The following is a 24,342-nucleotide window of genomic DNA, read 5'->3' as shown; positions in this document are numbered from 1 at the left end:
AAAAATAAACATGTATTTTAGTATTTTCAAAATAAAAAATATGTACGTAGATATATGAAAATATAATAGAATATTCAAATATATATATATGTATACATGTAAAATATATTAAAAGGATTAATTAATATTTACATAAAAAGTATGAATATATATATAAAAAAATATTAGCTGAAAGAAAATAAATATGTTCATAAGGAAACAATAAATATACATATATAATTAAAAAATAATTACATAAAAATAATAATTACATCCTAAAAATCAACCAATTTTAAGAAAGATATAAAAGAGAACTAAATTGAATTAAATAAAATATTTGGGGCAAATCCGCAAATAAATAAAGCCAAAGGGACCACATTGAACGCGTAGATAATGTAGAGGGGCTGGAAGGGCAATTTTCCCTTCTCCTCTAAACGACATCGTTCACATTAGAACGAAATTGAAAACAATAATAAATTAATAAGTAAATTAATAAAATAAAAACTTAATTGCAAAAGACATTAAAAGGCGGAGGGGCTAAAAGCGCAATTTACCCTCCGCTAAAAACACGCGATCCTAGGCTGTGTCGGGTTGAGCTGGTCGGCCTCCTAAACGACGCTGCTTTTGGGCGTCAGGGGCTCTCAAACGACGCTGTTTGGTACCCTTTAAATACCCCCAATTCTCCAAAAAAATTCATTTGAAACCCCTTTTAAAAAAAACAAAAAAAACTTTCAAAAGCTCTCTCCTTCCATTTCGTCCATTAGTGGTCCGGTCGTTGCCACCATGTTGGCCGTATCACATGTGGCGAAAAAGGAAAACTTCCTATTCGGCTCTTTCGGCCTCCCTTAAACCGAATCCGGGCCCAAATCCTCCGAAAATTTACGAAAAATACCCTAAAAGCCCTCGGAACCTTTCAACTTCCGATCGTCTATCCTTGGAGACGAACCTCGGCCGTTCCAACGGCGATTCAGAAGCAAACCAAAGTAAGTTCTTTCTCCGTTTTATTATGTTTTAGTAAAGTAAAAATAATAATAAAAATAAAAGAAAACAAAGAAATAATCGATGCAAAAATAAAATATCAACCTTTTTGAGTTTTGGTTGATTCTGTGTTTGTAAAATATCGTGCCTTTTTTATTGATTTCAAATTTTTTTCAGATCCCCGTTACAATATGTTTAATGGCTTTTTATAGCCATTCTCAAGATATATAAAGAAACTAATCTACTTATATTGATTTGATTTGCGAATCTTCGATCTTGTTTTCCATATATTGTTTATTTCCTTTTTGTGCACAGATGAAGATTCGGGGGCTAAGATTCGGAGGGCGAGGCTAGGTGGCTGCGGCGTAAGACTCGTCACAGAAACCCTAGGGTTTCTAATATTATGTTGGGCCATTGTTTAGGGCCTCTGCCTATTTCGGGTTTTGGGCTACATAGGCCCGTTGTAATTTGGGCCCTTTTAAGGCCTGGCAAAATCTGTTATTACAATAATCACTTCCCATTAATGAATATTGTTGTAATCGTTGGACAAACCTTTTGTTCTCTTAAAAAATAAAATTAAATAAAAGAAACATAAAAAAAAGGTGTCTGATTTCTCAGGGAAAAAGATGCATGGGAGCAGATAAATCCCCGGGACTCCTTAATTTCCTAAAGATGTGGATGACAAGAACGGAATGGGATTGACGATTCTTTCTTTCTGTAACAAATGGGACTGTGTGGGAGAGATTTTATTAGTTGGGGGGTTGTGGCAGTAATTTTTTGGGGATTTGTTTAAAGTGAGACCCATAGACAAAAGCATACAATACTCATTGCTCGTTTATCCCCACGCACAGCACGCCTCATAAATATGCCTCAATCAATCTCTACTCAACTCTAATTTCATTAGTTATACATTGGATTCCACTAAAACTGAAAAATAAAATGATTAAAAAAATAAGTGTTCCCCTCTCAAACTTAATTTCGCAAAAGAATTACAAAGGCAAACACGATGTAAATCTCAAACTACGATTAAAAAAAACCACACCACTAAGGCAAGTAGTAGTAGTATTTATAAGGAAGCAAAATGGAGTAAAATAAATATATGATGATAACCAAATGTGATACATAGAGGAAATAAAATAATAATAATAAATACTGAATCCAAATCTCTTCTCTAGAAGATCAACCCAATGGCTGCCCATCTTAAAGCCAATCCACCAATTACCTTCTGCAAGCCCTTGATGCTCTCTGCTCTACTCTGCATTATTTGTTTCACAAATTTCATTATTTTAGAATTCCATTTAATTAAATAATGAAATAGAAAATACATGTAAATTCATCAGAAAAAAAAATACATAAATGCATGGTGTAAGCTTGTAATTATTGATACCATGTCTTGTGTATGCACGATCTGACATCTATATTCAATGCGTTGTATATAAACTTACAGCATGTTTGGTTCGCTGTATTGGAATAAAAGCGTAATGGAATAGAGGCGTAATAGCAAATCAATTGTTTGGTTGAATGTAATGGAATAGATGCGTAATAGTATTCTTGTGTTTGGTTGAATGGAATGGAGGTGTAATAGCATAAGGAAAAAAACTAGAATGACTAAAATGCCCTTAGCAGAAATTTGTTTAGATAAATGATTACTGTTATTGTTATTAAATTTTAATAAGATTATTAAAATCAGTAATAAATAATTTAATCATATTTTAACATAATTATTATTAAATATATTTTAATTAAAATATATAATTTAATAAAATTATTAATAATCAATATTGTTATATGAATTTACTCAAATCATAATATATGATACTATAAAATATAATTTAAGATAATTATTATTAAATATATTTTAATTAAAATATATGATTTAATAAAATTCTTAATAATCAATATTATTATATGAATTTCCTAAAATCATAATTTATGATAGTATAAAATATAATTTGAAATAATTATTATTAAATATATTTTAATTAAAATATATTATTTAATAAAATTTAAAATAATTATTATTATTAAATATAATTTAATAATAATATATAACTTCATCAAAATCTTGATAATAAATTTTGTTATATGAATTTATATAATTTAAAATAATTAATATTAAATATAATTTAATAATGATATATAATTTCATAAAATTCTTGATAATAAATTTTCTTATATGAATTTATATAATTTAAAATAATTAATATTAAATATAATTTAATAATGATATATAATTCATAAAATTCTTAATAATAAATATTCTTATATGAATTTACTAAAATCATAATATAACTTGAGAATTATATTCTGCATAAACATAATTAACTTATATTAAGAAAATGTTAGAAGAAAATAAAATTCTACAACATAATCCATATGTTATATAGTTTTACAACATCAAAAAGTTTGAACATTGATTTTTATTGGTCAGAAAGAAATCTTCTGACCCATTCCATTTGCGCAGCATAAGGTAAAGTAAAAAAACGAGCATTTGAGTTGGATGATCTGGATTTTACTCAAAGCTTGATATCGCTCATCATCGGTTAAACCTTCAGTTTCCCATAAGGTTGAATATAAATTTGTAGCTTTCTATTGGATGATCTAGAATTCTTCATACTTCTGCTGAACTACCACATCGGAGGCAATACTCCTACTGATTTGATCGCCAATGGCCCACATGTTTTCGGCCAATAAAGTGGCAGCCTCATTAAATGAAGAAGGCATATTATCACGAGCATCAGATTTCTTCTTTTTCTTGTTTGAAGATGAGGAACCCCCTTGGTCTCTATCTCCTCACGGCTCCGTATCAGAAACATCCATGACGTCCAAAGGTACGTCAGCCTCGCAGTCATAGAATGTGTTTCTCTCTTCATTCATATCTGTAGTAGGTACATCCTCAGCATTTATTTCTTCAAGAACATCAGCAGCTGTTTGAGCATCTTTCCCAGTCGCTCGATCTCTTGCGTATATGGCAGTAAGCTGGTCCTAGTAAGGGAAAGTACGATATCTGAATTGACCAGCTTCTTTGTGACTCTAAAAAAATGAGGAAATCATATTAGTTATAAGTTTGGTAAAAATAAGATAATAAAGACTTGAAATACATTTTACCTTTAAATAGGAGTCTCAAATCGCATCTTCAAAGAACAACGAGTCATTTATGCTCGTCTAACCAAAAGTGCTATTGTTTTGGCCATTAAGCATGTCATAGACGATTGACCATTCCCTTTTTAGTAACCTAATCCTCAATTCAATATTTGGTTTTGCCTTCAACATTGCATTTGGTAAAGCCTTTTCTAGCATTTTTTCCAACTCGTTCAAATAACCGGCTTTGAACCCGGTATCAGCATTAAATGTTCCAACATTGTGCAAGCCTACCATGCAAGACACCAAGGCTGCATCTTCTTCTAGAACCCATTTTCTTTTTGTTCCTCGAGAAGCTTGAGAAGAAGTATGTGATTGTGGAACACCTGACATAATTATCTTAAGAAAAAAAACAAATTAACATTATCTACTATTTTTAATATCATGAATCAAAAGGTGAACAGTTTATAAAATTATATCGTTAGTTCAATATCATGAATCAAAAGCTCAATACTAAATTTAAAATTATAACACATGCTGAATGAAAAGAAATTAAATTATAATTCAACAAGTTTAGTACAATACCGAAATCAATTCAAACACCACCAAAGTAGCACAAACTAGATACATAAAATAACATCAACAAATTAAGTCAAACTCAATTTGTCCCTAAACCTAACTAATTTCTAGATGCTTGCCATTCATTGAACATTTGGTTGGCTAGTTCCATCCTCCAAGTAGCCCAAGCATCCGATGGATGAATATTTGCGATATTCAGTTCATCGTCATCCACCACATTACTAGGTAATCCTTCTCCCACATCCGCTTCAATAGGATCAATACTCATATGGGTTCAAATAAAATTATGGAGCAAACAACATGCAATAATAATTCTATTGTGCACCCTTACAGGATAGAATGATGGACTCCTAAGTATTCCCCATCTAACTTTTAATAACCCAAAGCATATTTCAATAACATTACGTGCTGAGGCATGTTTCATATTAAAAAACTCTTGCAGAGAACTTGGCTAATAACCCTGACACAACTCGTTCAAATAATATCGTTGTCCTCTAAAAGGTGCAAGAAATCCCTCACAATTTGTGTATCCAGCATCAACTAGATAATAACAACCTATAAAATATTTTTTTTTAAAATGATTAATTCAGCACAAAAAGTTTGATCTTAATGAACAATATCAAAGTCCTCTAACTATCCACTTTACCATGAGGAACTTTTAGTCCATGTCTTCTACTAATGGCATCTCGAAGAACCCATCCATCGGTAACTGAACCTTCCCAACCAGGAAGAACATAAACAAATTGCATCTTAGGTGTACAAACACCTAGCATATTTGTTGCTATGTCACCTTTTCGCGTTTGATATTTAGGTTTATCAACTATTTGAACCCTAATCTTGATGTGGGTTCCATCAAGAGCACCTAAGCAATCTATATCACATGATATAAAACCTTGAGTTAGAATACTAATTTAAATCTAAATAAACTAAATGTTGTACAAGCTATACATAAAACTCAGTCCAATACCTTAAACCATTTCCACCTTGTGTCAGAAGAATCGGCTGTAATTGGCTCCGGCTTTTTAAATAACACATCTTGTAAGCGTATGACAGCATTTAAAACACTATGGAATGCTCTGCTAACAATTTCCCTGGACCTTCTAAAGTGATGCTTGATAACTCGATTTTTCAGGTGATGGGAGATGATATGTAAAAACATTGCTACTTGCTCATCAACAAGCATAAACCTTGACGACTTCAATCCCCCTATCGATTCTAACATCTCACATAGTTTAAAAAAGGCAGTTCTATTCATCTTAACTTGTTCAATACAGGTCTCGTCACTAGCATATACAAGCCTTTTCACATAATCCCGTTTTGCATAAAAATCTAAGGTATAGGACCTAATCCTTGGTCTATAAGTATGTAGGCTAAGGCTGGCACCCATTCTAAATAAGAACCAAATCGCAATTCTACAGATTTCCAACCATATTGTCAATGCAATACCAATTCTTTTACGCCTCACACTTTGTGCAATTAAAGGTAGACGAGCCATTACTGTAACATATTAAAATTAGAACACACTATCAAAGAATTGAAGTTGCAATTACACATTATCAAATAAAAATAAACAGCATAAATTTAGAACACGCGAAGCAAAAAAGTATCTATTAAATGATATTGTTGCAACTTTAATTTCATTTCTTTATCAATCACCCAAACAATAATGAAAGAAAAGATATTTAAATACATTTTAAATATATTAAAATTTAAAGGTATATGTATAATTGACCTAAAATTAATTGTTGGTATTTGTTAGATTATAACTAAACTCATTATAATTTAAAATTATAAAGCATGTTCAAAGTTTGAACATTGATTAGTTTATTTATTGATGATTAGTTTAATTAAGGTGACCTAATTTTAAAACAAATAAAATAAAGAATGAGGATTTGGTTTACTAATGAAATTGAAGTTTTAAAACTTTTATAACATTTTAAATTTAAATTTCATTTTGTAAAAATATATATAACTTTTATCTCATTTACATGTACAAATAATTATTAAAAAGTAGTATTGTATTTGCAATTATGATTGGTAAAGATTGAAATGTAGTATTGTATTTAAATGTACAAATAATTGTGATTTAAGCCCATTATTTTAAAAAACATACATATCTTCTAAATGCGCCATTTTTCACATACATACCATGCTATATAACTACTAATTAGAATTTAAAATCTTATTTAAAGAAAATTAATTCTTTTATTACTTGATAAAGCTTTTGTAATATTAAATCGAATCCAAAATCTTACTTAAATATATCAAATTTCTTATTATTATATTTGTTGGAATTAGTCATTGGACTTATTAAATCAAAAATGATCGATTAATGTCTATCAATACTTGAATTCAACTTTTTCTTTTTATTGTTTTAATATTTATCTTAAAACTAAATCCAACACCAATCAAATTGAAAATTAATGATATACCTGAATTGATTTCAAAAACCTGCTTACAATAATCCATGCCGGAGTACATATCTAACTTTTATTATTAATAATCTTTGTCACATAAAGCAAAAGGATGGGATTAGAGGTAGTGAGCTATTTTGAGGGAGACTGATGGGGGTAGGGGAAGCAGGCATGTGGATGAGTGAGGGAGACGCCAAACTCATCAATTAACCCTCTTTCAAATTATTTGTAAAGCAAAATAAAAAGGGAAGAACCAGTTACTCCCCTCAGTCTTTTTTCCCCGCTCTTTTTATTTTTTCTTTTATTATTATTATTATTTCACTTCTTTCATTTTACTTCGTACAGTAATGCATTTTGTTGTTTTTGGGCGACAGAAAGGAAAACCCCAAAAGCTTAAGCTTACCCTTAAGTTTCTACACAGCCTTGCCTTTGTTTCATCAATTCATCTATCATCTGTTGTTATTTTTCTTTTGTATTAAATTTCATTTTCAAACTCATTTTATTATTATTTGAATAATATCAATTAAAGGTTGAACATAATTATATATTAGTATCAAATGAGCAACAAAAGCTGAACTTGATTTTTTTCGGATAAACGTTGCTTTTTTATTTACCAACAAAACCATACAAACATGCAATAACCATAACCATACAAACAAAAGTCAGAATGAGCAATACAAACATACAAACAAAACCATACAAAGGAAACAATGAAGTGCTACAACAATACAAACATGCAATCGGGAAAACATACAAACAAAACCATGAATACCAATGGAAAACTAACTCAGTAATGAGCAAATCGGGGACGACTGCGATGAAGAAGTGTTGGAACAAAGAACCTGTAATGAGAAAAGGGAAATCGATTAAGTGTTGAGAGACAGAAAGATTAATGTCAAGTACCCTACCCTATGTGGTTTCTCAAGCCACACAAGAACAAACTGGTCATTACATTATATGCAGAAAAAAGACATTTCACATATGCCTTCAGAGAAGATTTGATAACTACTACCCTTGGTTCTAATGCTGGTCTATCTGAAGAATGGCTACCAACATGAACATGCCATTCCATAATATTAAATTAAAAGGACTCGTACCAACATGAAACACAAATCAGCATGCACAAAAACTCAGGCAAAAAGAAAGCTCAAAATTAAAATTGAATATAGAGTTTCTTATCCTTCATCTGTGTGCTAATATCTAATCTAATCATTAACTGCAGTTTAATGATAGAAGAAATGTGCTGTAAGTGGTTGTGTTTATATAAAATAGGATCACATTTTAACAATTTTACCTGATATACTTTAATCTTTCAGTTGAAAGAAAAATAATTGAAGGTGTAAAGACAAAATTGAGTGCATAGGTACAATCCCAGAAGAAATTAGCCTTTTATCATCCAATATATTAACATTAATCATAACAAGTTTATACTCTTTGTTCTAGTTTCAGAGAGGACAGGGGAATCGTATCTGCTATAATCAGCATATAACAAGTACTAGAATTGAAGATTGAATCTTATGCAGGACGAAACAATTGCTCAACCAATAAGGAGAAGCAGGAAACTGATAAACTGATAAAGTTGTAATGGGAATATAAGAAAAGAGATTGTGTGTATTGAAATTCAAAATCGAAATTAGATGTCACCTCTTAAAATTGAGTCTATGAAAAGAGTAAAAAAAGGTGAAAGTTTAAACATTTAACTATAATTTGTAGTTGAGTCACATTAGTATAATGAAATGAGCATGTAATATATATGTTAAGTACAGCCAAGGGAGAGAGGTGTTGGTGCATATGATTTGGTTGGTAGCTCTATCGACTAATTCATTTTCTTCCTGATTAAGAAGAAAGGGGTTCGCTTGTGAAGAAGCAGACTAAAAAAATAGAGCTTTCAGAGAACCGACCCCCTTTTTAAGAGTCTTTAGAAGTATACATAAACGAAATTTTTTTGGGTCGGATTCCGAATCAAATTATGATATATTCCATTAGAAGAGGCAAAATAGAAGGAGACCTAAAAACTTAATGATTGGTATGGCCTGCAATATTGTATATATTTCCAAACATCTTAATTGACATACCACTAGATTTTCTGGAAACAATTTTGCTTATGGTTTAAGCCTATGCTTGGTTTTACTATCTTTTTCAGTGTTTCAAACCACATATCAAACATAATACAGTTGGTGAATCCGGTTGAAGACTACACACAATGGCCTTTGCTGTTTTGCGATATGTCAAGGAGTTTTCGACTGTCAATACATCAAATATAAATCCTAAAACTATGTCGTGATGTTGAAAACCACACTTTTTGACATAAAATGCATGAACAGAGACCGCTCCTTAAGTTCCTACTATTCTTTTTCCATGTAATTTCTCTTTACTTCTGTGTTGGCCCCTCTCATATAATTATTTTCTCATATTTCAAGATCAAAAGTAAAGGGCACACCGATGCTTCCCATGCAATGAAAATGATGATTTATAACCCTCTCTAATCATGCCAGAGCCCAAAAACTTGATCTTTAGAAATACCAACATGAACATGCCACAATCCAAGGCAAAGACAGATAAAGAAATGAAAAGTTCAAGATCCACACCTCAAGATTCAAAAACCAAACGCCGAGACCGAGAGAAAAAATGAAGCAGTGGATTTCAAACGTGCTGCAACAAATGAAAGGGATAAAATGAAAAAAGAGACCGAATGAGAGAATCGGTAAAGAAATGGGAGGAGAAATGATGAGGATAGAAAAAAGAGAGGGTGGAGGTTGATTTCGGGTAGGGAGGGAGGGTAAAACAGAGACTTGGGAAGGGAATCCGAACGTACTAGGGTAATCGTCGATTTGGGAAGGGAATAGAAAATCAGAGAATTTGGGGATTAGGTCGGTATTGTAATAGGCGCGTAATACCGATTGCAGCGAACCAAACACCGGAATAGGTCGGTAATGTAATAGACGTGTAATCGAGGCGTAATGGATTACCTATTACACTGAACCAAACACGCTATTAATGTATTAAACTAAAATGTCATATGAACCTTCTGATTATTATTTTTGTTCCATCGTATCCGTTGCTTATCTTAAAATTTAAAGGAACTAACTCCTCTTTCCTCGGAGGCGCGTCACTCAGACTCGCTTGAACGAAACAAGTTCTCAATTTGAAATCCTCAATCCACATTCTAAACTCTAATTTTCATGGTCCACAAATCTAGCTATAAAGTCAAGTGTGCTGACTTACGCCGTGTAACTACTCAACATTTCAGATATGGAACAGCATTGTTTTATTGTACGGTTAACTTAAAGAAATGATTGAAATGTGAGAAAAGAAAGCAGAATGTACCTCATCGGTGGTGACAGAAGGACCGGGAGACAACGCATCAAGGCTAGGTCCTAGAGCGCTAGTTGGTGGAGCAGAAGGTCTAAGCATATTAGGTGAAGGAACAGGAGCACTGTGTTTCTTTGACTTCTTCTTGCTCTTGCTCTTGCTTGGAGCTGGTGCAGGAACCTCGGCAGTTGTTGGAGCCGCAATAGGAGCAGGAGGAGAGGCCAAGCTCTTTGGAGGAGTTGTTGGTGCAACAGCCAGTGGCGATTTGGCTGGAGGAGGGCTCACAGGAATTGGAGCTGGTGGAGTACTCACTAGAGCAATAGTCGGAGGGGAAGAAGCTGGAGAAGATTTTGATGGAGCTAGAATCGCCGCAGACTTTGACAGAGCAGCATCTGGTGGTGAAAAAGTTGGTGGTGAAGCAGTTGGAGCAACAGTGGGAGCTAGTGACTTAGATTTACTCATAGGAGCAGTAGCGGGTGTAGTAGAAGGCGTAGTCGATGCCGGGGGTGCTTTAGTGGGAGTGGCACTTGGTGATTGACCACCGACACCAGCAACTACAATGTAGATCAAATCAATAGGAAACGAGCTACTATGATCCATTTTGTTCCAAAAATAACTTCCAGATGTTTATTTGTTTGAGATGGAGGTTGAAATGGTAACAGGAAATGTAATAGCTTGTTTTCAATGGAATTGGAACAGTGGTTTCGGGACCACAAATTAGAGTCCAAAAAAAATTATTTTAATATTATTTCATGGTCTGAATTATGATAGGAAAATTTAATGAAAATTTTGTTAAGGAAATTTTACCGATTTGATGCTTAATTAGATGAAAAGGACCAAATTGCATGAAATGCAAAAGTTGAGTTCTAGTAGTTATATGTAACAAATAGCTATGGAATTAAAAGTTTGGAGTCCTTATATGGCAAATAGACCATTAAGAGAAGTTAGTAGGTAAGGATGATGATTCATCCATGGAAATTTAATTAAAGAAAATGATGAAGTTGGAAAGAAAAAGATGAAAAGATGATAAATAATTAAATAACCAAAAATATCATCATTTATCATCATCTTTCCCAATTTTTTTATGGAAACCCTAGCTAAGAGAAAAGAGCTCAAGCAAGTTTTCTTGGTTTAATTAGGTATGAATTCTTGTCTCGTTTTTTGTAATTTTTATGTTTCCGCGATCGTAATAGCTTAATTTAGCTATTTTGGGGATTAATTTGCAAAGTTATCAAAGTTCTAGAATTTTTCAATGGATGATATAGTTGAATTATGAATTTTTATGGTAGAAAATGAAAGGCTGTTGATAGATAAACATCTTTTGTTAAGGGAATTTTGATGTAAACATGATTTAAGGACTAAATTGATAAGTTGTAAAATTTATGGAAAAATTTTGATTTTGAGAAATTCATGGATTGTTATTGTTATATGTAAAAATCAGCTAGGCTTGGAATAAGGACTAAATTGTATGAAATTTCATTTTCAGAGCCTAAGGATGAAATCGTCATTAATTAAAAGTATGGGGCAAAATGGTAATTTTTCCTAAGATGTGAAATGAATTGAATTAATTATGAATTGTATTAAATTAAGTTAAATTTACTCATATAGATTCGGAACAAAAAAATATGAAATTGGATCGAGTAAAGTAAAAATATCAGATTAGTAGATTACGATTCACGAACATTTGTCAAGGTAAGTTCGTGTAACTAAATTGTGTAATTATATGCTTGAATTAAATGATTTTATGTGAATTGTGTATTGGCCATGTATATGAAATCTAATCACATATCTAGAAAATACTCGATAAATGTTAAATCTCGTTTGAATGAATGAAATTCGATTGGATACAGGGTTCTGTTTCCCGAAATGGTAGTGGTCCTGCATATGTTGCGGACATACCATAGCTCGAAAGAGTGTCCCATTATAAGCCCTCTCAAGCTTCCCTTTAAATGGTTCTTGCGAGCTTCCTGTTAATAGCTCTTCGGAGCATTCCGATCAGTCGTGACCCTACATGTGTTGTGGGCACATCGCAGCTCTTATGAGCGTCCCGTATAAGGCTCTTTGTAAGCTTCCCGATTATAGGCTCTTTGTGAGCTTCATGTTATTGCTCGCTTGAACTTCCCGTTATATGAATATCTTGTGCTTCCTGATTAAGTGCTCTTCGGAGCTACTCGTTAAGTGCTCTTTGGAGCTACCCGTTATATGCTCGCATGAGCATTCTGAATATGACTCTTATGAGCTTCCTGTTATTAAGCCCGGATAAGCTTCCCATTACATGTTCACATTATATAGGCTTGAGAGAGAGCTTTCTGTTTATGTGCCTGTAAAAGCACTCCCAAATGTGAATTGACGGATTTATAGTATTGTACACTTCGTGTGTACTACCAAAGTATCCATGGAGATTTCAAATGATTCAACGGGTGAAGTTTTGACATGAGAGCATATGAAATCAAAATGAAATCATTATCTGTATATACATGAAAGACTTGAAAACTCGATATTTGATGAGCTCATCCTTAATATTGATATTTACATGAAATACATGACTAAAATGTTTGTTGAGGTTATGTGTGTTAGGCTAATGGCCAAAATGCTTTGGATGTATTTTTGTATGTTTACTATAAATGTAAATAAATGGTAAGTTAATTTTTCCGTTATACGGACTTACTAAGCATTAAGTGCTTATTCAGTTGTATTGTCTCTGTTTTATAGTTCTCGGAGGCTCATTGGGTTGGAAGCTTGGCAGAGATCACTCACACTATCCACTGGCCCATTTTCGGTACAAGTATGAAACTAATTTTGGTTATAGTGGCATGTATAGGTTAACTTGGCCATTGATGGCATATACATATTTTGGTTGTAAATAGCCATTTAAAGGGCTATGTTTGGCATGTTTTGATGTGTAAATAATCTTAATATACTTGATATGTGTTTGATAAGTACATGAATGAATGGATCAAGATAGCATATTTGGTAAAATATGCATATATGTGAATTTGATCAATTAGGTAAGATAGAGTTTATGAATAGATGTAATGAAAATATCATGTATATGACTTGGTTTTGGCTTGATTTAAATGTCTTGTATTGGATTGGAAATGTGTTTAAGTGTTGATGTAGGTGGAAGACAAGATTGGGTGAGAAATAGGGCTTAGAAATAGCCTTATTTTGTCCACACGGGCAGAGACATGGACGTGTGTCTCAACCGTGTGTGACACACGGCCTAGCACATAGGCGTGTGTTCTGGCCGTGTGTCCCCTGCATCTTAAAATTTCAAAACAGAATGCTCAGAATTGATCACACGGCCTGGCACACAGGCATGTGGCTTAGCCGTGTGACCCCTGTGTTTAAAAATATTGCAAGTCAGAGAGTTACACGTGCTGGGGACACGACCATGTGCCCTACTTCAAATACCACACGACCTAAGACATGGGTGTGTCACTTAGCCGTGTGAACCACACGGCCTGACCACACGGGCGTGTGACCCCTGCACCTTAAAAAATTTTGAAGTTTCACAAAGAATTCTTTGAGTCTCCGATTTAGTCCCGGTTTGTTTCTAATGTTTGTTTTAGGCATTGAGGGCTTTCATAAGGTACTTTATGAATAATATCTAACATGAATGTTAAATAATAATATGAAATATATGTATTTAATCTGTTTATTTCGGTAATACTCCATAACTCTATTCTGGAGACGAATACGGGTTAGGGGTGTTAGACATATCTTGGTGATCAAAATAACTGACAGGTTTTAGATAGATCTAGTTTGTAAAATAAATAGGGCCTCACGTTTACATGGGTCAGTAATATCCATTGGATGAAACCTATTGGAAGGCCCACAAGCATCAACTATAAAACAAAGAAACAATGAGCACAGTCTGGATGTGGGCCCCACTTAATAGGGGAGTCCTAAATTAGTGCAAGTGATTTGATGCCATGTCACTAATTACAGTTCAATTAAACCGTTGATTTTTTTCGAATTAATTTTTTAAAAATAATTTACAAATTTAGGGTTTTTTCTTTTAATCGTCTGGAAATGGATAGGTGAGACAGTTGGACGGGTAATGTGGTAGGATCAAGTTGGGCAAAGTGACAAACCAATATGAGGATGCCACGTAAGGGATGACCGAAAATGATTGTACCAACGGTTGGGATTTTAGATAGATGAAATTTTTAGTATTAAGCGTCACCGGCAACATTTGTGGGTCCCGTCCAAAAGTCGTATTGGGTAACGTGCCATGCCATGTAGAAAACTCGTTTCCGGTGAAAATCTCTTGCAGGTACCTTTATTATAGAGATCTTATCAAATTAATCTTTCTATAATTAAATACAATTTATTATGTACTATTAAAAATAATACAATTAACATTTAGCCTTAAAAAATGTCATTTACTTTTCAAAAAAGCTAATAATTTTAACGTCAATTTAGTATGTACTATTAAAAATAACATAATTAACATTTACTCTTAAAAAATGTCATTTACTATTTAAAAGCTAATAATTTTAACGTCCATATTTTATATAATTTTTTTTTTGATAACCAGGGTAAAGAATGAGGTTGCTAAGGATTGAACTCAATCTCTTATACCTACAACATAATACTTTTGCCAAGAGGCTAAGAGATTGTTGGCATTATATACAATAAATGGTAATTCTATTAAAATTTAGAGTAAACTATATCACTAGTCATTAAAATATGGGTAAATTTTCATTGTTATCATTTAATGAAAAAGTTACAATTTGGTCACTAAACTATTTGAAAGTTTTCATTTAAGTCACTGAACTATTCAAATGTTTTTATTTAAGTCATTGGACTGTTAATTTTTTTTTTTTAATTCTGCTAGCAAGCTCCAAGTGACGATTCGACGATTGATACTATAGATCAATACCCATCGATCGAAGAACATACCTTAGGTCCAAGTCGATCTGTCGGTAAGTGTCGAAGATCAGAGAAAAAAATTGTTTGAATTTTGATCGTGACGTCTAAATTTGTTTAATGAAAATAAATGAATTGTAGAAGAGAAAGAGAAAGAAAGCTTCTAATTGGTACAAGCAATGGAAACAAAGAAAACTATATAACATTGATTTTAACACCCTAGTTAATTAAATGAAAATTTTTGAATAGTTTAGTAATCAAATTGTAACTTTTTAGTTAAATGACCAAAATAAAAACTTACCCATAATTTAGTGGTTAATTAACTTTATTTTTAATAGTATAAGGACTAAATTAATTCCTTTAGAAATAAAATGACGAATTTAATCTTATCCTTATAATTAAGTGACCTACTAAGTACTTTAATTTTTTTATTTTAGACATTTTGAAAAGTAAATGTAATATTAAATTATTAATTATATTTTCTTATAAATATAAGAAATCGTATTTAGTTGTACTTACATATTAAAAATAGAAAACTGGAAGTTTAATATTATCGTCTAATTTTCTCAATTTCCAACCTTTTTCCTAAAAATGGAACAAGTAATTAGATATTTCAACTACACTTAAATATCGTATACTATTTATAATAATTGCCTAAACATATTACATACGTGTAACAAAAATTTAATTACTACGAAAGTTTGATTAAAATGAAATTTTCTTTAAAAACTTAAAGGGATATTTTTCATAATATACTGCTAAATAAGGCTTTTAGCAAGTTAAAATTAACAAAAATCTATCTACTACTAAAGTTTGATTAAATGAAGTTGAGATCTGTTAGCAAGCTAACAAAGAGCTAATTTAAATGATAAATTTAAATATCTGTCTCTTGACATGCTCTTCTCTGTTGTTCTGAAATGTTATTTTTTTTAAGGTTTTTTTTCCAGAAAAGTCTATTTCCTTTGTTAGTTCAAATCAATTTGAGTGTTTGCTTTTTGTTTTCTTCTGAGTGAGTTTTTGCTCTCTTTTTTTGGGTTTTTAATATGGAGAATGATATGGGAAATCTGTGAATTGACGATGAAAAGGAGGTGAGTTGGAATAACAATGGAGATCAGAACCCCCAACAATCGACATACAATTTATGTCTGGTGGGATGTTTCTTAACTGCTAGTGTAGTTCATTTTCCGGCTTTGCGGACCATAATGGCAAACCTTTGGCACCCTTTAGGAGGGGCCCAAATCTCAAATTTAAGGGATAAGTGCTACTTGTTCAAAATTTTCCACAAAACGGATATCGAGCGAGTGGAAAATGGTGCCTCATGGACCTTCAATAACCATTTATTGATTCTTCATCGGTTAAAAAAAAAAGGAAGATCAATTTTTGATTCCCTTACTATTTACGAACTTCTAAGTTCAAGTGCATAACTTATCACCGGATTTCTTCTTGGACAGAATGGCGAAGCAATTTGGTGGCATTCTCGATACTTTAATTAAATATGATATAAAGCAGGGGAATGGCGGTGAAAAGAAATTTATGAGAATTCGTGTTTAATTACACGTGTGAAAACCCTTGAAAAGGAAAAAGTTAATAATTTCTCCTACACGATATACTTATGCCAATTTTAAATATGAGAAATTATCTATGTTTTGTTTTGTTTGTGGTGTATTAGGTCATGGTGATAGTTTCTACCCAGTTCGCCTTAATAATGGTGGTGAGGAGATGCCACTAGGATAGGATCTGTCATTAAGGGTGCCGTCGAGGAGGGCGTTAGTGGGGAGCAACATTTGGCTACGGGAAAAAGTGGAGGGTGAGCTTTACGATGCAAATTTGGCAAGACGGGATTCAGGGAATGATTATGGAAGGGACAAATGGCTAGAAAATCGGCAACATATTAATCATATCTTAGGATTTAATTTAGAAAGACTTTCTAAAAAAGATGAGTTGGTTAGAGGTGGTTTGTCTAGTGGGTTGGGCTGGGCTTAGTCTCTAGGAACATGATTTAGAGGACAACCCTTTTCAAATTGGAGAGGAAAAGAAGCGACTCAAGCCCACCTATTTAAGTTTGAAAGGATCGAGTTCCCATTCAGCTAACATTGATGATGGTGAATATGTACAAGCCTAATAGATATCGGTGGCTGCCAAGGGGCATGCCAACTGGACGCCATGAAACTAATATGCTGAAACGTTCACGGTTTGAGGAATTCACGAAATGTTCATTGTCTTCAGCACATGTTGAAATTATATAACCCTTAACCTGCTTTCTTTATGGAGACAAAAATTTCTGCTAGTAGGATGGAAAATGTGAGAATGAAGTGTGGTTATTTATGTGGTATTGATGGAGGGGCTGAAGGATCGAGAGATGGTTTAAGTTCAGGATGGAAAATAGTTTGTTCGGTGATGCTTCGAAGTTATTCAAATAACCATATTGATGTTGAAACCCAAGAATATCCAGAAAGTCCTACTTGGAAATGGATGAGATTTTATAAATCTCTGCATAGTGGAGACAGAGAGAAGACATGAAGTAGGCTAAGAAGTTTAGGACAATCTCATAATTTACCTTAGCTCGTAAGTGGTGACTTTAATAAGATTTTATTTTCCCATGAGAAGAAGGGAGGCATTCTACGGGATGAACGACAAATGGAAGAGTTCCATAATGTGTTGGAAGATTGTGAATTGGAAGATATAGGCTACACAGGGCATTAGTTTACATGGGAACATGGAAATTTTCCAGAGACAAACATAAGGGAGCGCCTTGACAAAGGTGTTGCTATGGTCGAGTGGGGACATCTAGCTCATTCTTTTTCTAAATACTACCCATTACTAATTCAAATAGATCATGATAATTTTAGGAGGCGTAAAAGCTTTTCAAATTCAAAGCTTGGTGGTGTATGGAGGATTCTTACGAGGTGGAAATTAAAAAGCCTAGTCATTACCTGATAGATTGAATGCGACAATGGTGGGTCTTCAACATTGGGCGAATAAAGTAAAATAAAACAAGCGTGCTTTGACGAAAAAGCTTAACCAACATCTTGAGGATTTGGATAACCAAAGAACTAATGAAGTGTAAACTGAGATAATTGATGTTAAGGTGAATTTTAATTTCGAGGCAGAGAAAGAAAAACGTTATTGAGAACAAAGAGCATGAGACAACTGGTTAAAATTAGATGATAAAAAAACCTTATTTTCCCATAAGTTTGCTTCTCAGAGGTGACATTTTAAAAGGATAATGGGCTTGCAGAATGAAAAAGGTCGTATGGTCACTGAAGCTGCTGAATTAGAGAGTGTGGTGCGGGGTTATTTTACAAATCTATTTTCCACTAAAGGTATTGGGGACACATCCTATTTACTGTTAGGGGTAAATAAGTGTGTTGCTGATTGTATGAATAGTACTTTGACGGTAGAATTTCAAGCGGAGGAGGTGTATGAAGCTTTAAAGATTATAGGCCTAACAAAATCCCCAGGAGAGGATGGTTTTCCAGCTCTATTTTATCAAAGATATTGGGCACATTATAAGAAAGGATGTTGGTGATTTTTGTTTGAATATTCTTAAGAGAGGAACATTAATGGAGATGATAAATAAGACTAATATTGTATTGATCCTAAAGATTGGAAATCCCACTGGTTTGAAAGATTTTCAGCCCATTAGTCTTTGTTCGGTGTTGTACAGGACTACTGCGAAGACGGCAACGAACTGATTACAGAAAATCCTAGACTCTTGTATTGATGAGGCACAAATTGCTTTTGTACATGGTCGACTTATTACGGATAATGTTCTACTAGCTTACAAGGTGTTGCATACTTTTATAAAAAAGATGATGGAGAGAAAAAGGCAAATGGCTTTGAAACTAGATATCAGGAATGCCTATGATCGGGCAGAATGACCTTTTATTGAGATGATAGTGCTAGAAATGGGTTTTTCAAGATCATGGGTGAAACTCATTATGGGCTCTATCAAATAGGTGTCTTATTCAATCATTATAAATAGGGAATCGGGTGAGACTCTTAAGCCTGAATGGGGTTTGTGGATAGGGGGATCCCTTAAGCCCCTATTTATTATTATTTTGTTTAGAAGTGCTCTCAACACTTATGAGACTTGCAAATCATGAGGTTTTGGTGCAAGGAGCGAGAATTTGTCAAAGGGGGGCCACAAATCACCCATTTGATGTTTGTTGATGATTGTATACTATTTGGGGATGAAACAAGAGACGGAGCTAATGTTTTAAAGTGTACCCAAAATGAGTATAAAGACATCTCTAGGAAATGTACCAATTTTGATAAATCTACAATGTTTTTTAGCTTCAACACCTCGAATGAAGGAAATGAATTGGTCTCTCAACTGCTTAATGTAAGGGTGTCCACTGAATCAGAGAAATATTTGAGGCTACCGAATATTATTACTGGGGGAAAATGATAGGCTTTTCAAAGTTTAAAGGTAAAATGAAAGATAAAATTAGCGAATGGAGTATTCAACACCTCTCGCAAGGTGGAAATGAGGTATTTATAAAATTTGTCCTCCAAGGTATTCCTACTTATCCTATGCTATGTTTTCTTATTATCAAATACTTTGTGCTCAGAACTTGGGAGTATTATTGGCCAGTTTTGGTGGTGTAAAAGTAATAATAAACATGACATTCATTGATGTAATTGGAAACATTTATGTGAATTAAATGATTATGGATGCTTGGGGTTTCTTTTTTTTTTTTATCAAAATTCAATTTAGCCATACCTGCTAAACAAGGATGGCGTTTGCTTAGTTATCCGAATTCATTATTAGCAAGGACTTTTAAGGAAAAATATGTCCCGACTACGAATTTTTTGGAGTCGAGTTTTAAGGTAACTACCTTCTTATACTTGAAAGATCATTTGGGCCACTAAAAGTATTCTTGAGGCTGGCCTATGTTGGAGAATTGGTACAAGCTCATAGGTTTTGGTGAGAACGGATGCATGAATACTTGAGAACCCAAATAAAAAAATTCAAACCCCCATACATGAAAATTCAAACAGTAGCAAATTTAATTGATTTGGAAACAAGGAAATGGAATGAGGATTTTATACATTACACCTTTATAGAAGAGGATGCAAGGCGAATCTTAGCCATCCCTCTGTATAATGTTCCACATGAGGATTTTCGAGCTTGGAGTGAAGAAGCAACAGGAGATTGATTGGAGGATTACAAACAATTTTCTACCTACTTATGCTAATTTTAATTACAAGAAATTGGTTGGTTCAACAAATTGTTCTTGATGTCACAATGGTGTTGAAGTGGTGGAACATGTGTTCCAAGAATGTCTGCAGACAAAAGAAATATGACATCAGTTAAGGATCATGCGACAAATAGAAACATCGGAGACACCAATGAAAGATTAGATTCAATAGTTTTTTTTTTTTGTACATAACTCCATGTACTTTTGTCATGTGTTTTGTTGTGCGATGTGGGCTATATGGACTGTGCATAATAAGTTATTGCATGAAGGATAACATTCTACTGCAATAGACACAGTATATTTCATCAAGTACTATTTCGAGGAGGTTGATGGTAAGAGAGACAAATCAATAGTATGTAGAGTACCTATAGTGTCTTTAAAGTTGCCACAAGAACATTTCAATAAAATAAACTTTGATGCAGGATTTTGTCAACAAAATAACAAATCTTGTCTGGGGATTATTATTTGGGATAATTTAGGTATTATTCTTTGTTCAAAAACTATAATGCAAGTCAACATACCTTCACCGTTTGTAGTAGAGGCGATGGCTTGTTTCTAAGTGGCTAAGACAGGCTTACAACTAGGTTTCTCGAGTGTGGAAATCGAAGGTGACTCCTTGGCTATGATTCAGAAAGTGAAAGAAAAGAAAGTTGGAAGGTCAGTAATAGTCTGTAACATAAGAACAACAAGTGAATGGTATCAACACTGTGTTTTTCATTATGTGTCAAAACATGCAAATGGTGTTGCACATCTCTTGGCAACAAAGGGACTAAAAATAAATGTAGAAACTTATTTTGTTGGAGCGGTTCCCTTTTAACCACATAAGGTAGTTAAAGTAGATTGACAACAATCGAGCTCCTAATGACACCTTAGTCAACAATTTAATGATTTGGGATTGAGGAAGCAGATCAGTAGCGAGATCAGAGAGTTATTTGGGTCTTTTCAGGTTTGGTATGGTTAAGCAGAACACTAAAGCGTCATTGTCAATTCTAAAAGGTCCCTTCCAGAAGCTTCGAAATGTGTTATGCAGATTTTTTGGACGATTCCAACACTTCTATGAAAGCAACTGAAGTTGCTTAGGGAACGAAAAATCTGCTTGGGTGGTTGGGTTGTGAAGTTTACTTTTTTATTTATTTAATGCTTTGTCAGTTTGATTTTATCTTTTTTAGATTTGGATTGATTTTTTATTGTTTTATTTTGTTTGTCTGAGTGTTTGAATCAACTTAGTTGTTGGACTTTGTTCCTTTATGTGTTTTTGGGCCTTTTCAGCTTTAGGCTATTTTTTAATAATAAAACCCAACCGTTGTTCTACAAAAAAAAAGAAAAATAATAAGCCTTTTAGGTTGTTTTTATTTGTTATTTGGGCCTTTAGGCCGATTTTAATTTTAATGAAAGAAATAGGTTGGTTTTAAGAGAAAAAATTTGAAAGCGCATCCAACTGTATGCGCTTTTTGACAAATGGCAGGAAAATGCACCCAGCTGGTCATGCTTTCCCTCAACAGTAACTTCAATGGCTTTTTGACCGTTGCCACACCAAACGGTAAAAAAAATTTAAAACCCTAACAATAAAATTTTTTAACCTTATAAATACCCCATAAATTTTATTTTCTTCATTCATATCCTTCTCTCAAACGCTCTCAACTCTCTCAAGCATTTTATTCAAAATTTTATTTATATTTTAATTTAAAAATAATTATTTTTTAATAATATCGTATTTTATTCGTTCGAATCAGTTTCTCGAGAATGGACGCCTCTCTAATCCGCTTCGACAACAACCATATTTCCTCCACCCAATTAATAATGGTAATCATTATTATTAAATTTTCGTTATTTTTAATTATGTTAATTTTTTTCAATAAATCTAAATAATTTTTTATGTTGTAAATAGGCAAACGATCGTGTACTCGAGGCGTTCATACATAATATGAAGGAGCCTCCAATCCCTAAAATTTGTGGGTACCTGCAAAAGGTTGGATTCTTACAAGCGCCTCACATGCAAGAGGGTTGTAAACTCAATCTCATATTAATCAACACTTTGGTGGAAAAATGAAGGCCTAAAACACACACTTTCCACCTTCCATGCGGCGAGTGTACAATCACACTCGAGGACGTAGCATTACAGCTCGGTCTGCTAGTGGATGGGCCAATCATCACGAGATTAGCGGTGGTTCCGGGGAAAGTGGACCTCTACACGACAAAGTTGGGGAAGGTCCCGAATATGTTAAAAGCAGGTTGGATATCGATTAATTGGTTGGATAAACTTTTCAATAAGCCTCATGACGACCCAATAGAGGAGGTCATACATCAATACGTCTGAATATTCATCATAAGGTTAATCGGGGTTATTTTAATGCCTGATAAATCTAGAAATTTGGTGTACAATAAGGTGGCTTATATATCTAATGGACTTCAGTAAATGCGCAAAATTAAGTTGGGGATCTGCAGTGTTATCGACGTTATACCAGGAGCTTTGTCGGGTAACGCAATCGGTGGTTCCTTGCTGCTGCAGTTGTGAGCTTGGTGGTGAATATCGTTTCTATGTCCTAGAGTTACTTACTCATACATGTTCACGTTGGTGATGAGGAAAACATCATTTATCAATAAATATGTAGTTTGTGTAATAAATATTTTTATTTATTATATGTTTCGCCTAATATATAGCTTGTACAAGTGGAACCATGGACCGAGTTACGTCAGATTGCCCAACGAGTTGAAAGACGTTAGGCGACTGTTAGATCAACACTCGAAAACTGAGATTAATTTCCTATCTTTTTTGAACCTATATAAATAACGCTATGATTTGTTAAAAAATAAGTACGTAACAATATTTACAATTATGCTTTTTAGTTTGAATAAATGTTGTATAACAACCCTGAGATCATATCTTACATCCAGCTGGAAGTGTTGGACAATCGGGAAATGTAGGACGCGAAAGTGTCATTAATATTGTATGTGACGTTGGAAATGCACGAATCGGACTGGGTTCTACAGTTGTTCAGGTATAGACAACGAATTCTACCGCCATCGCGAGACATGAAAGAACTACACCAAGTGGACATATGGGGGAAAAACAACGAAGACTAGGCGGAGAAGCATAAGGAGCACATCCAAGCTTGGGATCATAGGATGAAATTTATACTTGCCCGCGAACCATTTTTCTCGATAGACATGACAACAACCGATGATTACCATACATGGTTTAGAGCCGCTGACAAGTCGTATCTACTACCACTGGAGGCGAGGAGTGAGCAAATTCAGTCAAATAGGCAACATCGATCACCACAGTAGTGTAGGAGGGGATGCGGTTGCACCACGGGTTCGTCATTGACCCCGGCACAAGATGCGCTGGCTGTTGCTATGCAACATCTGGGTCAATTCTCTCAACCTTTTCCCTTTCAATTCACTAACCCCATGTATTTTTTAAGCACCACTGCACTACGGACAATCTCCACACATGTTCAGTTCTTCTATTCCAGCAGGTCCATATTTTGGGGCAATGACATCTCCCATATACTACCCCATTGTGCCGATAACGATGCCGAACCCCGTATCAGGACAAATATCGACATATGCCCCACCAACGATGATGATACCGATGGAGATGCCTATGCATCAATTGATGTCTATGTCAATGCTCGGGTTGATGCCGATGTACCCGAAATTTAAGGCACCTTATAGTTACATGCGTATAGTGACCCAAACACTGCGCGCATCACTGTTTTACCGAGGTGACTCATTGTCGCAACCACTGGATACGGGACTGGAAAATACACAATAGGCGATGAGGACGACGCAACAATCAACCATGGAGGAAGATGATGACGCTACCGATCTGGAAGATACAGTTGCTAAAGGGGGCATGCGAGGTTCATATTTAGGCGATTATGACGAAGAGGAGGAAGTCTACAAGCCCGTACTTT

At 33.9% G+C, this 24,342-nt stretch overlaps 1 protein-coding gene across 1 annotated transcript; it reads right to left on the bottom strand.

Annotated features, from left to right (window-relative positions):
- Positions 1-2,002: 2,002 nt before the first annotated feature.
- Positions 2,003-10,943, bottom strand: LOC105803989 (lysine-rich arabinogalactan protein 18). The gene is made up of 2 exons (XM_012636467.2): positions 10,359-10,943; positions 2,003-2,212 (listed from the first exon to the last, which is right to left on the bottom strand). The coding sequence occupies exons 1-2, from the start codon at positions 10,941-10,943 to the stop codon at positions 2,129-2,131; spliced, it is 669 nt and encodes a 222-aa protein (XP_012491921.1). The 3' UTR covers positions 2,003-2,128.
- Between the last annotated feature and the right edge of the window lie 13,399 nt (positions 10,944-24,342).

Source organism: Gossypium raimondii, chromosome 11 (genome assembly GCF_025698545.1).
Source record: "Gossypium raimondii isolate GPD5lz chromosome 11, ASM2569854v1, whole genome shotgun sequence".
NCBI classification, from domain to species: Eukaryota; Viridiplantae; Streptophyta; class Magnoliopsida; order Malvales; family Malvaceae; genus Gossypium; species Gossypium raimondii.
This window is presented reverse-complemented; position numbering and strand designations above follow the sequence as displayed.